Source organism: Sorex araneus, chromosome 2 (genome assembly GCF_027595985.1).
Source record: "Sorex araneus isolate mSorAra2 chromosome 2, mSorAra2.pri, whole genome shotgun sequence".
Classification (NCBI taxonomy): domain Eukaryota; kingdom Metazoa; phylum Chordata; class Mammalia; order Eulipotyphla; family Soricidae; genus Sorex; species Sorex araneus.
In genome coordinates this window covers 353,865,992-353,881,916 of record NC_073303.1, presented here as the reverse complement: position 1 = coordinate 353,881,916, position 15,925 = coordinate 353,865,992, and the positions used below count along the sequence as shown (strand labels likewise).

General features: G+C 36.9%; 1 protein-coding gene across 1 annotated transcript in view; it reads left to right on the top strand.

The window, feature by feature from the left end:
* Nucleotides 1-15,925, top strand: part of LOC101555097 (nucleophosmin-like) — a 174,254-nt gene that overhangs the window by 13,596 nt on the left and 144,733 nt on the right. The window contains exon 2 of the mRNA XM_055124832.1: nucleotides 2,787-3,054. Coding sequence (XP_054980807.1) covers nucleotides 2,787-3,054 — 268 coding nt within the window. The remainder of the gene's footprint in view (nucleotides 1-2,786; nucleotides 3,055-15,925) is intronic.

The window sequence follows — 15,925 nt, the reverse complement described above, 5'->3', positions numbered from 1 at the left end:
AGTTGTCTGTCTTCTACAAGCTGTTCACTCGAGTCATCCTGAATAGGATTGGCAGAAGACTAGATGAAGGAGGATCTAGATGAAGGAAAAGCATGCAAGCAAGCTGGGTTACGAAAAGGATTCAGCATGATTGGCCATATCCACACGGTGACCAAGCTCATTGAGGTTTCATGAGAGTTCAAGATGCTGCTCTGTTTAAAGTTCATTGATTTAAAGAAGGCCTTTGATTATGTTGAGACTGAAGTGGTCATTGAAGCCCCAGCCGAACAGGGCATTCAAACTCAGTACGTCAGGATCCTCCATGAGCTGTATCACAGATTCACCACCAGGATCTCACCATTCTACAAGAAAATGATCATCGGCGTATAGAGAGGGGTTTGGCAGGGCGACACCATTTCACTGAAACTCTTTATTGCCACCCTCAAGAACATCATGCTACAACTGGAATGGGAAGGAATGGGAGTGAAGATAGACAGTCGTCAACTACACACCCTCCAATTTGCTAATGACATTGTTCTAATGACACCAAACATTAGGCAAGTGGCATGAATGCTGGCCGACTTTGACCACTGAGTGTGGAAAAGTCGAACTGTAACTGAATCTCACGAAGACAATGTTCATGAGAAAAAGACTAGTTCCTGACGGTCCATTTGCTCTCAATGAAATGAACACCTCCAAATGTAGCAGTTATGTGTACCTAGGTTGAGAACTCAACATAAGGAACGACCTGGCACCTGAGCTGCGCAGGAGGAAGAGAGCAGCATGGAATGCCTTGAAGAGCGTCAAAGAAGTTGTTAAGAGGATGAAGAACCTCTGGCTTGAGTACATCCTTTCGACTCCACTGTTCTTCCTGCACTAATATATGCCTCAGAGACCTGGGCCCTACGAAAACAGGATAAGAACGCTATTCGGGTCTCCCAAAGAGGAATCAGAAGAGCTATGCTTGGAGTATCACATGTCAGTCACGTGAGAGAAGGAATCTGGAGTTTTGACCTCTGTCAACAATCGAGAATCAGGGATGCTGCCGAGTTTGCCAAGACGTCAAAAATCAGATGGGCCACACATGTAATGCGATTTGGAGATGATTGCTGGACTAGAGCTATTACTGACTGGACTCCATGGGATGTCAAAAGAACACCTGACTACCGACCTATGAGATGGTCAGACTTCTTTGTCAAAACCCTGAATGAATAGTTTGAGGCTCTTCGTGTTCCTGGAGCGAGCAGATGCTGTTGGGCTACAGAAGCACTGGGACAGGGACAAATGGAGATGTTACTGATGTCCGTTCCAGAAAATCGATGAGCAACGGGATAACAAGTGATACAAGTGATGTTCAAAATATTAAAATATTTCTGAACACTCTCATCAGTGCTTAGATGAGAAAAATATAAGACTTTTGTACCATTTACACATTCCAAATAATTTCCTTTTTATTGGTTCCCAGAAAAGGAAAATCTTGGTTTGATTCCTCTGCAAATTTCTCTCTATCCAGAGCAGACAATAAACATCCCTCAATATCTACCCCTTTGTTCATTCCAGTTAAAGTATGGAGCTTTGTGATTCTCTTTTTAGTAAGTAGGTCTTCAATAATTCGTGGTAACTGGATATTCTCAAAACTGAAATGCACAAAATGTTCAATGACCTTGCTAGTTATTTTTAAAATGAAGTGTGTGTGTCAGCCATAAGAAAATATATTGTTTATTGTATATTTCTAAGTTTCTAAAAGGAACACATCCTGAAGGCAAATTATTGGAAGTAATTGGTTTCAAGATCAAGAAAATTGTGCTTTTCTTTTTAAAGCAAAGTTTATTTTGAAAATATAATTGGTTTGGTGCATTAGGAATATATATGGTTTCAATTAATTGCCTAGCCAAATGGGCATGAAACAATGAGCTATTTTTTTCCCTTCTTCAGAACAACTTGTCTATTGCAAATGATCTGAAATTTTCCAAGTAGCTCAGAATCAGCTTAAGTAAGGAGGTAAAGGACTCGTACAAAGAAAACTACAAAACGTTTCTTCAAGAAATAATAGAGGACACAAGGAAATGGAACAATATCCTCTGCTCATGGATGGGGAGAATTAACATTGTCAAAATGGCAATAATCCCCAAAGCACTGTACACATTCAGTGCGATCCCTGTAAGGATACCCATGACATTCTTCAAAGAAATGGAGCAAACACTCCTGCAATTCATATGGAACAATAAGCCCCTACACTGAACATGGGGAAAAAACACTTTGAAAATATTCTTAAATTGTTAAGGAAGGTGTTTATTTAGCAAAATATTATGTTACTATAAAATCACCTAACTATTTTCCTACTTATCATTATGTTTAAGAGTATTTGTGTAAAGTGGGCAGATAAAAATTGGTATCCTTAAGCATCATAGAGATGCAGTTATTAGAACTGGTTCTAATGATGCTTTAGTTAGTGGGCATTATTAGAGCTGGTCCTCTGAGTTATAGCCCACCAGTTTGTTTCTCTTTGTGTTTTGTTCTTTTTTTTTGGGTCACATCAGCTGTGTTCAGGACAGAACCTAGATATAGGTAAGCTAGAGGAGACTTAACTGCTGTTAACTCTACACTAATTTAACTATGCACCCCTACCCCATGTCTTTTCTTCACTAAACATCTTTTGGGGCTAAGACACCTGGAACTTCAGAAAAAGCATGACCAGAATAAATTACTTCAGCCCTCTTTGATTATTTTGTTGCCTCTATCAAATGGACCATGTTCTCAGAATTTCCAGAATTTCAGAAAAATTTTTATGTTTTCTGTTCCTGAAGAAAGAGAGCATTGTACACGTCAGATGCAACGACAACAATAAGAACTCAGGAATTGATATATGCAGAATGACAGCAAGAAGGGAATTCAGACGAGCCAGTAAACCCACATGGGTAACAGAAACAGAAAAATTCAAAATTGCTGAAGAGATGCTAGAAATCCTTTGGCAACTTCTACTTTTCAGGAGAAAACGCTACTGTCAGGCAGACATGGAAGAATCATGTGGTCACGCTGGCCAAGTGCTGCAGTTCTGGGTGGTCATGCTGGCCAGTTAGAACAGAATTCAAGTTGGAATTTCTGAGACAGTCTCCCACAGCAAACTCCTTATCAGTGTGTTCTTGGCTCCAAGTCAGTTAATTATGCATGCTTCCAAAATTGCTCTGCAGACAGCAGGGCAAATGCAAATTACTTGTGCAGAGGGTCAAGTAGTTAAACACATTTTTCTATTCAGTATACTTAATGGTTAGCAGTTGAATGATCATGTGTCCCAAACTATAATAATTAAATTTAATATGATTTTGATAAGAGGAAGGGTGGGGAGTGGGACGGGACCTTGGAACATTGGTGGAGAAACACTGCCTCTGTTGTAATTCGAACACTGTTGCCAGAAAACCTACTATTAACAGCATTGTCCTCTTGGTGCCTAAATAATAATGTTTCTTTAAAAAAAAAAACATAGCGTTGAACCTTCAGCAACACTAACCTTAGGAACCACTTAGGTTAAAAGGTAAAGTACTAGCTGACCAAAACTAATAGATTCATGCAGGGGGATTTAGAAAACAGTTAGAATGAATGATTCTTGGACACTGAGGGGTTTCATATTGGCAATAATAAAAATATGTGTTACTTCTGATACATCACTGTACAGAATACAAAATATAAACATTTGATTGTTATTTTGTTTTAGATTTTTGGGGGGAAGTTTTCAGGCCATAGTCAGAAGTCCTCAGCCAACACCTGGCAGTGCTTGGCTCTGTGTACCACCATATGTGGTGCCACGGATTAGATTTGTGTCAGCTGCATGTAATACAAACACACATTATCTCCTGTACCACTTACCAGCCCCCTGTTATCATTTTGAAGTGGCAGTACTCATCCACGTCCCTGAGAGTTAGAAATGTTTTTTTAGGATAAATGATGTTTCCCTACTTAGGAAATTCAATCTAGGGCCATATTTCGACAAACTGTGGTCTAATATGTCATACTGAAACTCTTGACTCTTGGTTTGGTCAAACAAATAAAACTGTGCTGTATGACCTGGGTTAACAAGAAATCACAAATCCAAAGAATGGAGGCTGGATGTGAATTATCTAGGATGAGATCATGTTAGATATCTCTGGTCATTGCTCAAATCCCAAAACCATCAATTTCAACTGAGTCTACTCTATTTTTTGTGAGGGGAGGAAGGTGGGTACACCTGATAATGCTTAGGGATTACTCCTGGCTTTGTGCTAAGGTATCACTTTTGGCCATGATCAGGGTACCATATGGAATGCCAGGGATCAAACCCAGGTCAGCCTCATGTGAGGTATGTGCCCTATCTGCTGTACTATATCTCCAGCTCCCAAATTGAGTCTCCCCTTTGCTTTGACCTGTGGGTTGAAGAGGTCTTGGAAAAGATGGATTTCTCCTCTCTCTAGGAATGGGGAGAGGTGGGGAATTGTCCACTTGCAAAGTAATGCATCTTGGGTTCCCAGGTATCATACGCAGTACTTGCTGATTGAAATACAGTCATACCAACAGAAAATAACCACAATTAAGTCCACTAAATAACCACAGTTAAATTCATGACACTATTCTAAGACCCATATTAGCCCTTGATTTAGACTACCTCAGTATAAGCTAAGGCTACTTCAAATTTCTCTTAGTCATTTGGTTCTTCAAAAACCTCATACAACAATACATTTTGGAATTAAGATAGCACTTTATATTGGTTACATTTTCTTATATATTATGAAGAATAAATTGGAGAAAATGGTTAATAGAAAAGATCCATAAAAATAAATGGAGGTTTCAGTTTGAGCAGAATAAAAAAATTAAAGTTTCTTGCTTAGACTTATAAATTTGAACCAAGAGAAATGGTAAGTTCACAGCCTTTAAATTTTTAATGACAGTGATATCAAGTTACCTAAAATTTTCTTTGAATTTCCTGAGACTAGAAGTTCCTATTCTAATCTTTACAGCAACATACAGATACTTGTGTATAAGCTGGAATATAGGAGATCAAATACAAGAGTATTCCAATGTTTCATGTATCTTGTCATGATGGCCAAGTTATCCTTGTTAAGCATTATATTCTCAGTGCATAGCATGAACTTAAACTATTTCCTCTGTCCTCCATGTCATTATAAAACTTGCTTGGAATCCTAGAGCCCAATTTGATAGTTATAAAGAGAAACTTTGGGAGATGATTCAGTGAAGAGGATGGAGTCCATCATAAATGGAATCAGTGCCCCATTCAGAGAGGGGCAACAGGGCTCCTTACCCTTCTGCACAGAAGGATTTGATATAAGACTGAAACTTTAGGGGTAGCTTTCACCTGACCATTCTGAAAACCTGATCTTGGACTTCTAGTCTCCGGAACTGCAAGAAAAGCTTTGTTTTTATAAGCCACTTTGTTTATGGCATTTTTGTTACAACATACTAGACAGACTAAGGCACTTATACTGAGGGTAGCTTATTCAAGGAGTTCATGGACTGTTATATTTTATTTCTCCAGTGTTAGAAAGCTTGATTTAGTTGTGATCCATGTTGAAATTGTATTTAAACTGTTCATCCAGGCCATCCCCCGCTACAAAGGCATACAAAGAAGGTTAAATATGAGATTTTTCTCGTAAGACTGACATAAGTTGAAATCTTCCCTCTCTCTGATTTATTGAAGTGAAGACAGTTATCCAAATACTCCTTGCCCTTTCTCACTAACTTCCTTAATTATTTCTTGATGCTGTGGAGTGCTATATAACTAAACATTACTAAGAAGTTTTACAGCCCTAAGTCTGCTATTATGGTGTATTATAGTCCACTGCAATCATTCTAATGGTGTAAGATGCTGCAACTAATTTACCTAAGACTGAGTTAGCAGAAGAGCAGAAATTGTCTGCGAGTTTTATTCTGATCTAGCCATTACCCTGAAGTAGGATGTATTACTCCTCATATTCTTTACAAGTGTCAGTGCAAACCCAACCATCAAACAAAAGTTGGACCTAAAAGCTTTTAGATTATAGCGATTATTACAGATTTTACATGAGATAAAATTGTAATTGCTCCATTTCTTTCATTCTTCTTCCTCCTACTGCATATTTTAGACTTCCTGTTTGACTGCCAGGTGAGCCCCAGAACACAAAGATGTTGATCATAAAGACAGGGGAGCTGGAGGGATCCTTTCCCTGGAAATAAAGTGCTTAGAATTTCTCTTCTAAAGGGGTCAGAATTTCCATTGTAATTTCCATTTTTAAATTCTTTTATGTCTATGTAAACTCATGCAACGCCTATAGAGGAATAGTGTTCTTAGCTTTTTGGATTGTTATACGGAATAAGCTAAAAGCAGAAAGCCTTCATAGAGAATGGTATCTATATGCATATATATACATATATTGCCTTGCATTCATTCTGCTTGTTCATGTTCATTTTTTAAAATTCTTTGAATATTTTAAAAATTTCTTTGAATCTTTTTTTCTAGTGCATTTTTCCCTCTCTCTACTTTTATCCCTTATGTATTTCCTTGTTTTCCTTCTCGAGAGCCTTGAGTGTTGATTGGTACAACCATTATTTTCTTTCATTCAGAATCTTTCACTGTATGTTCTGCTTAATAAGTTGTGTTTATAAAGAATGTGCCTGAGAAGGGCACAGCCCTTCTCATTATAAAATATTTCATAGTGGGAACACTGGTACTTCCGTATGCTCAGAGAAGCAGCGCTATATGGATTATGCCTTTCGTTCCTAGAATATGTGGCAGACACAGCCTTAAGCTTATTTTGTTCTTTCCTATGTCTTTGGCTTTGAATTAGGTTTTATTTATTTACTTATTCATTTATTTATTTATTTCTGGATCATATCCAGCAATGCTCAGGGGTTTTGAGCATTGTGCTCCTGTGCTACTCAGAAATTACTCCTGGCACTATTCAGGGGATCATATGGGATGCTGGGGATTGTATCCAGGTTGGCCGCAGGTAAGACAAACACCTTAAACACTGTATTAGATTTTAAGCTGTTTGTCTTTAGTTCTTTATAAAATGGGGGAAATATTCTAAACTCAGTATTATTAATTCTGGGAGGAAGAAAGTTCTCATAAATAGTTCTTATAATATTTGTGGGCACTTCTCTGCAACTTTTGACCTATTCTTACATACTGGTACATATATGTCAGAAATAAATTCCCTCTTAATATGCATTTTACTTGATTTTACCTGAGTGCATTTTTTTTGCTTATCTTTGAAATGCCATAAAGCTACTTCTGTTTAATAAAACAATGTAAATATTTTGTGTTGTTTCTGAGAATATCTTCCAAAAGATAAATATTATTCTTTTTCCCCCAAAACATATTCTTTCCAAAATGCTTTCATTATTTTTGAAACTCTAGCTCTCATTTATAACCATTAAAACATTAGAGGTCTAAGGAGGTTGAGATGAAACAATCTAATAGCCTCTTGGATTCCCAGTCATCCTGAATTGTCTGTGCTTTTTTTTTTTTAAACGTGAGGCAGAATTTATTTTACTTTATTCTGTCTTGCTACATTTTTATTTTAAATTTTATTTACTTTAACTTTAACCATGAATTTTGTCTTTTTGAAATAACTTCTTCCACCTCAGCTTGCTTATCTGAGTTTCTTACTTGATTCTTTTTTTTTTTTAATTACTACATATCAGGGATTGGAGGGATAGCACAGCAGGTAGGGTGTTTGCCAACCAGGGTTTGATTTCTCCATCCTTCTTGGAGAGCCTTACAAGCTACTGAGAGTATCCTGCCCCCACGGCAGAGCCTGGCAAGCTACCCATGGCATATTTGATATGCAAAAAACACTAACAAGTCTTACAATGGAGACATTACTGGTGCCCACTCAAGTAAATCGATAACAATGGGACGACAGTGCTACTGTGCTACATGTCACATATTTCTCTTTCTGTTGCCAAAAGAGAAAATTTTAGTGTTAGGATGTTATTATTTCTTTATGTTGTTCATTTAAAAAGTATTGTTTTCCCCTTTCCTCGTGTAGCCTGACTGCTAGGATTAATAATCTGTCATCATTTTTGCTTATCTACCAGGTTTTGTTGCATGTCCTATTCTGCCTGTAAGGGATGTCACCCCACACACCTTTGCCTTTTAATTCCTTGCAGCTTATTTGAGCCATACCATTTTCTTTGGATTTTATGTCATGACTTTATTCTTCCTCCCTCTTTACTTCTCTCCTTTCATTCCTCTGCTTATCTTTCTGTTTCCCTCTCTCCAATGTTAACTTATTTTGTCTTTGTGTCTTTGTTATGTATTAAAAATTAATACATTATTAAAAATGTCATTTGCATATAAAGTACAATGTAACTTACATCTGACAACCTCACCTTCTCAGTACTTCTGGTAAATGCCCTTTAGGATTAGAAAAGAAAAATTTCTATCTAATTATTGTTGTTTACAAATGCAAATGTTATAATATTTAATAATCAGGCTTCACTGAAGTAATTAATGGAGCCACATGTATTTTAAGTGGATCATAAGTCTTGTTGATTAAGTTACTGTCCTGAGTTATTCACTGTAAGTAAATTATTATCATTAGACTTCTAAACTATAGTTTAAGTCTTCTTTCTTAAGCATATATTTCTGCATTTCATCGTGTGCCCGTGGATTACCATGTATAACAAGTAAGAAAATTTTAGAGAGGCTAATCACTAATCAAATAATCCTTGAATTTCTGGCAATTGTTTGCTCTTGTGGACTAAATTTAATTTAATAATATTATGAACTGATTTACACTGAAAATAATCTTTCATGTGGTTTGGAATAAGAAAATAGTAACACCTCCTAAAATTTGTACACTGTCTTATATGAGAAAATTGAGTGAGAAAAGACAAATTTATTGCTTGACTTGATGAAACAGTCCTTTATGTTCTCCATAGGAACAAAACGCTAAATGTATAAAACAGAGTTGTGATAATTGGGGAGAACTTGACATTATAATTAGAATGTCAATGTTTAAATGTCACTGTCACTGTCATCCCCTTGCTCATCGATTTGCTCAAGGGGGCACCAGTAACGTCTTCACTGTGAGACTTCTTGTTACTGTTTTTGGCATACCGAATACGCCACGGGTAGCTTGCCAGGCTCTGCCCTGCAGGCGAGATACTCTTAGTAGCTTGCTGGGCTCTCCAAGAAGGGCGGCGGAATCGAATCCAGGTAGGCCACGTGTAAGGCAAAAGCCCTAGCCACTAGGCTATCATGAAAACAAAGAAAATATAAGAAATAAGAAAGTTGGTGGAGACAGAGGGATAACATATACAGTACTGGCCTTGCAAACAACTGACTCAGATTTGATCCCTGGAGCTACATGTCTCCAGACCACCACCAGAACTGATCTTTGAGGACAAAGTGAGCCAGGAGTATTACCAGGTGTAAACAAACAAGAACAAGGAAGGTTGAGTTCTCCAGAAAAAAATATTAAAGAAACTGCACCACTGAGTGTGGACTGGCCCATTAACAACACTTACCTAGAGTTTCTATTACAATTGAAAGCACGTTCCACAGTTTTCTCAGCGCGACTAATGTCCACACTTAATAAAAGATAGACAGTTTGATATGGGGCATGATATTGAAATATTGTATATCTGAAACTTTATTATCCAAAGTCCAAAGTATGCTGCACAACAGCACAGCGGGTAGTGTGTTTGCCTTGCACACGGCTGGCCTGGGTTCAATTCCTCAAACTCTCTCGAAGAGTCCGGCAAGCTACCGAGTATCGCGCCCACATGACAGAGCCTGGCAAGCTACCTGTGGCGTATTCGATATGCCAAAAACAGTAACAACAAGTCTCACAATGGAGACGTTACTGGTGCCCACTCGAGCAAATGAATGAGCAATGGATTGACAGTGATACAGTGATTGCAACAATGGTGCTAAATAATTTTTTAAAAATAAGTATTAAAATGAAAATCTGTAGAGCTAAAAAGAGAAAGGAAAAGAAAAAAGATGAAGAAAAGGTGAAGGTGAGACACATCTAAATTTCTGTCCACGTCACAGATTTGAACCTTGATACTCAGAGGCATGAAATTTGATTAGAAGGTGACAAGAGAAATCAGAGAATTAAACCCAGTTTTCGAGAATGAACCACATTGGGATATAGCCCTTACTCTAAACAATCCACTGATGGCATAAGCATGCTTGGACAGAAGGCTGTCACTTGAAAGGGCTAAGTCAATTCATTCTGCATTTCTCTGGAAGGCAGAGCAAGGATCTGTGGGTGGAAATTACAGGGAGCCTGACTTTGCTGCAATTTGAGGAAGAACTTTCCAACAATTATAGCTGTCTAACCAAGCAACAATCTGCCTTTCAAATAAATGAGTAGTCTGTCGCTAAGGACATTTTAACTGAAAGCTGAAGACCATTTCCTAGGAATGCTGGACAAATGATTTCTGCATGGGTGGCATGAATGACATCTAAGCCCATATATGATGTAAGGATGGGGCTGGATAACACTCAAAGAAACTGCTTCAAATTCTTGGACACTATAGTCTTTAGGGTCACATAAACTAAACTATGTTTTCTTATGGAACCATGCAATTACAATTCAAATATACAGGTAATTCTTACAGAAATTCCTCTTGTGCACATTTGCAATTCAGTTGGCACATCCAAAATTATTGATCATGATGGACTAGAGCTCTTCTCTTTAAAACACTTGCTATTTTTTATTCCTGATGTTTCTAAAAGTATTGACACTTCTGGAATTTATGTGAGTAGTTCTATTGAAATTAGCATCTCATGTTATGCTTTTGCGTTTTAAAATAATTTAAATGCATCCAAGTAACTTACACAGAGAGGGGTGATGGTTGAACAATTGTTTTAATGGGGGTAAAATCAAATAAAAAAGTTTTACGTATGATTATACATTGCTGAAAGATAATCCAGTTTTTCATTTGCCACATGAACTTTTCTATTTATTATAAAATGCAAAACTTTTCTTATCATATTAGACATTTTTAAGATCAGACTTCTCTTCCTTCAGGGAAAATTTTATGATCTGAAGTAAATTGTTTTTCATGTGTGAGAATCAAACTAAAGCTTGTTACAGGAGAACTCATGGTACTGTGTAAGCATCGCTCTGCTATTAAATTTTATCCAAAAACCTCAATAAAAAGTAAGGATATAAATGAGTCAGAGGCAAAAATTAACACCACAAAAAAAGTTTAGATAACTTCAGAAATTTACTCTCCATCTCATTTGCCCTCTTTTTTTAAAAAAAAATGTGTGACAGTTGTATCATAACAATAAATAACAATAGTTTTCACATAGTGTTCTAATCTTCATAGGTATTTTAAAAACTAGGTACATGATTTTTTAGGTCCTCATCTTCTTAAATAACTCAGCCTGCATCTGTTGTCAAAATATTGGGTCTAAATGTGTAACAATTGAATTTTTTTATTATTAAATTGTCAGAAATCGCATTTGGCACAATTAAAAATGATTTGTTATTCAATTACTGTGAGATTTACAAAGATATTTACAAAGCTATTAATGATTAGGTGTCAGCCATACAGTGTTCCAACACCCATCCTTCCACCAGTGAACACTTCCCAGCACCAGTGTCCCCAATTTCCCTCCCATCACTCCCCATCCCCACCCCCAGCCTGCCTCTATGGCAGGCACTCCCTGCCCCACCTCTCTCTCTCTCTCTCTCTTCCTTTTGGGAATTGTGCTTTGTAATACAGATACTGAAAGGTTATCAGGAATATCCCTTTAGCTACTTTTAGCACCCAGTTCTTGTCCAAAGTTATCATTTCCAGCTATTATTATCAGTGTCCCCTGTCCCCTTCTCTATCATACCTATCCTCCACCCCACACACACTTGTAGTTTATTCCAACCATTGACCAGTCCTCTTCTTCCTGTTTTCCCTGGCCTGGACGTGGATATTAGTCTTCATACACATATATGTACATATATGTGTATTCATATATATATATCCAAAAGTCCATGGCTTTCTTATATGCAAATAATGAAAGAGAAGAAAGGAAGAAAATAACATTTAAAAAAATCCAGTTCACAATCATGCCTCAGAATATCAAGTACCTTGGAATCAACTAAGGAGACAAAGGACCTGTACAAAAAGAAAAAAAAATTAAAAAAATTTAAACACACTACAAAAAGCTACTTCAATAAATAAGAAAATAGAGACAAGGAAATGGAGACACATTCACTGCTCCTGGATTGGGAGAGTTAACATTGTCAAAATAGCAATACTCCCCAAAGCATTATACAGATATAATATAGTCCCTTTAAGGATACCCATTACATTTTTCAAAGTAATTGATCAAACACTCCTGAAATTCATTTGGAACAATAAACCCCCATGAATAGCTAAAGCAATTCTTAAAAAAAAAAAGATGGGAGACATCACCTTCCCCAAATTCAAACTGTACTACAAAGCGGTAATAATTAAAACAGTATGGTATTGAAATAAAGATAGTCTTGCAGACCAATGGAATATAGTTGAATATCCTGACATAAACCCTCAACATATGATCATTTAATCTTTGATACCGAAGCAAGAAGTATGAGGTGGAGCAAAGAAAGTCTCTTTAACAAGTTGTACTGGCAAAACTAAACAGCTACATACAAAAAAAATGAGCTCAGACCTCTATCTAACATCATGACAAACGTCAGATAAAAATGGATTAAAGGCCAGAATCAGACCAGAATCCATAAGGTACATGGAAGGAAAGGTAGGCAAAACCTTCCACAATATTGAAGCTAAAGGTATTCTCAAAGATGAAATGCCACTGAACAAGCAAGTGGAAGTAAAGATAAACAAATGGGACTGCTTTAAACTAAGAAGCCTTTGGCACAATTTTTAAAAAGAGATTTGAGAGGCTGGAGTGATAGCACAGAAGGTAGGGCATTTGCCTTGCACGTGACTGATCCAAGTTCAATCTTCAGCATCACATATGGTCCCCAGAGCATCGCCAAAAGTACTTCCTGAATGCAGAGGCGGGAGTAACCCCTGTGCATTGTTGGGTGTGACCCAAAAAGAAAAAAAAAGAGAGAGATTTGAACGATGAGAGTGGGCCACTGGCCATTGATTCAGAAGCATGGACTAAGAGTTTCCATTATCTTGTCATCTCTCACCCTCATTCTCTCACCTCAACAGGCCAAGTTGGTGCTCTGATTTTTTCCCTAGACACACAAAACTACATCCAATAGTTTAATTTCAAATACATTTTGTTGAATTTCTGCATATTTTAAGTAAATCAGGATGTTGCAATTTTAGTCTTGACAGAAAAAAATGTACATTTCAATTACATGTTACCAGTGTAAGTATATGTGCGGGGGCGGGGGGTGGAGTTCAGTTTCATTTGACCAGAAAATTATTTTTTACTTTTACTTTCCAAAATAGTTTCTGGACTATTGTTGGACTCATCATTAATATGGCTAAGAATTATTGCACGTGTTTGTGTGGTATCATATTAGTCACATGCATATTGATTAATGTTCTATCTTCTTGACCATTTGGTGACTTGATAAATACATAACATTCATCCTATATCAGTGTATCACTGTCATCCTGTTGCTCATCGATTTGAGTGGGCACTAGTAACATCTCCGTTGTGAGACTTGTTATTTCTGTTTTTGGCATATAGAATACGCCACAGGTAGCTTGCCAGGCTCTGCCCTGCAGGTGGGATACTCTCCGTAGCTTGCCAGGCTCTCCGAGAGGGATAGAGGAATTGAACCCAGATCAGCCGAGTGCAAAGCAAACGCCCTGCCTGCTGTGTGATAGCTCCAGTCCTTAAAATCTATTCAGATATAAAAATAGAAATCTTGCACTTTTGTTTGATTTACTAGTTTGTAATAACTTGGTAATATTTTCTTTATACCTGATATGAGTATGTATAGTACAGACTTAGGTATTCCTAACTTATTTAGTCTACCAAACTCTTTTCAGAAAAAAAAAAACCTTATGTCACTTTGAAAATATCTCTTTTTAAGGTAACCCAACAGCATCCTCTAACTTGACCAGTCTTTCCGGATCATTTATGCATTCCTGTGGAGTGACAGGTTTATTCACCATGGGAAACCCTGGTATAGAAAATTAATTGACTCTGTTATTTTCTGACTTTTGATTGTGGAATTCAGATAATTCACATTTAAGGTGATTGATAGTATATATTAGTCAAGGCATTCTACCTTTTAACTTTGGGAGGTTAAATACTTGTGTTTTCTTCATTTGTATGTTTCTTTTTAATGTAGATTGTTTTCCCTGATATTTTTTACCATTTCTTAACTTTTTTGTTCTTATTTTAATTTTAAATGTGTCTGCTTCAGATTTGGTAGTCACTAGGGGATTGTGTGTAATGATTCATGTATCCAAAAATGTCTTTTGTTGCTATCAACTTAGTGTCATTTAACAACCAGTTTTTCTTTTGTTGTCTTACCATTTTCCTGGTCTTCTATGTTGTTATATTACCATTTATGCATTCATACCATATTTTATAATTGTCTCCTCCTCCTCTTCTTTCTTCTTTTCCTTCTCCTCCTCCTCTTCCTCATCCATTCCTCCTCCTCTCTCCTCCTCTTCCTCCTTCCTTCTCCTCCCTCTTTTTTCTTACTCCTTCCTTCTTCCTTCTTCCTACTTCCCTCTTCTTTTCCTTTATGCTTCTTCTTTCTCTTTCTTTTTTCTCCTCCTTCTTCTTCTCCTCCTCCCCCTTCTTCCCTACTCCTCACCCTCACCCCTGGAGTAGCTCAAGGCTTGCTCCTAGATCTGCATTTCTACACTCAGGGATCACTCCTGACCATGTTCTGGGAAACATATGTTGTGCCATGGGTCAAACCAGGGCTGGGTACTTCAACCATCTCTCTGGTCCTTGTTTCTTCTTTTTATGTAATAAACTCATTTCACATTTTGGTAGAGCATGTCTGATAGTGAAAACTAGTTTTTGTCTAAATGATTATTTATTGTGCAATTATCATTCAAGTATAATGAAATAAATTTTTCTTTATTGGCAAGATTGGTTCATTAGTGTGAATAAGGCATCTCTGCCAGGTTTTTGATAATACCTGACATGCTTTCATATGCTATATATTTCTTTATCAATGGCATTTAGTAATACTTATAGAGTATTTATATATCTACATACATCTCTGTAAATTACATAACATAAATATAATAAATACTATCACTGTATCATTTTATCACTGTCATCCCGTTGCTCATTGATTTGCTCAAGTGGGTACCAGTAAAGTCTCTATTGTGAGACATGTTGTTACTGTTTTTGGCATATCAAATACACCATGGGTAGCTTGCCAGGCTCTGCTGTGCAGGAACAATACTCTCGGTAGATTGCTGGGCTCTCCAAGAGGGATGGAGGAATCAAACTCAAGTCGGCCATGTGCAAGGCAAATGCCCTACCAGCTGTGCTATCGTTCCAGTCCATTATGTAGATATACAAATAGTATTTATACACCCCCAGTGGTATTCGGGGGGTAACTACTAGTTTGTTTGTGGTATACTGATTTTGCTTCTTTGGTTAACTGACATTCTCTAACTTTTTTAAATTTTGTTATAAATGCTCTCTATTTTTTGTAATGTTTTCCAGTTCTGTCTTTTGAGTTTGCCTTCTAGACCTGATGTTGCAGTTCAGTGTTCAAGTCCACTGACATTAAGGATGTTAAACAGTAGCAGGGATCAAAACAAAAAACTGAAGACTATATATATAATGTACTTTACACCTGAGTAGTCTGTCTGGTTTCTGAAAAACTGATAATATTTATTGTTATGTATGTCATTTTGGCTTATAAATCTGGGTATTCACTTAAATTCCTAAACAAAATGGTTATTTCCAAAAGTTTTAGAATTTCCTAGCTATTATTTATTTCAATATGGCCTCAATCCTCTAAATCATCACCTTATTGTATTTCCATAATACTGGTGTTTATCCTTT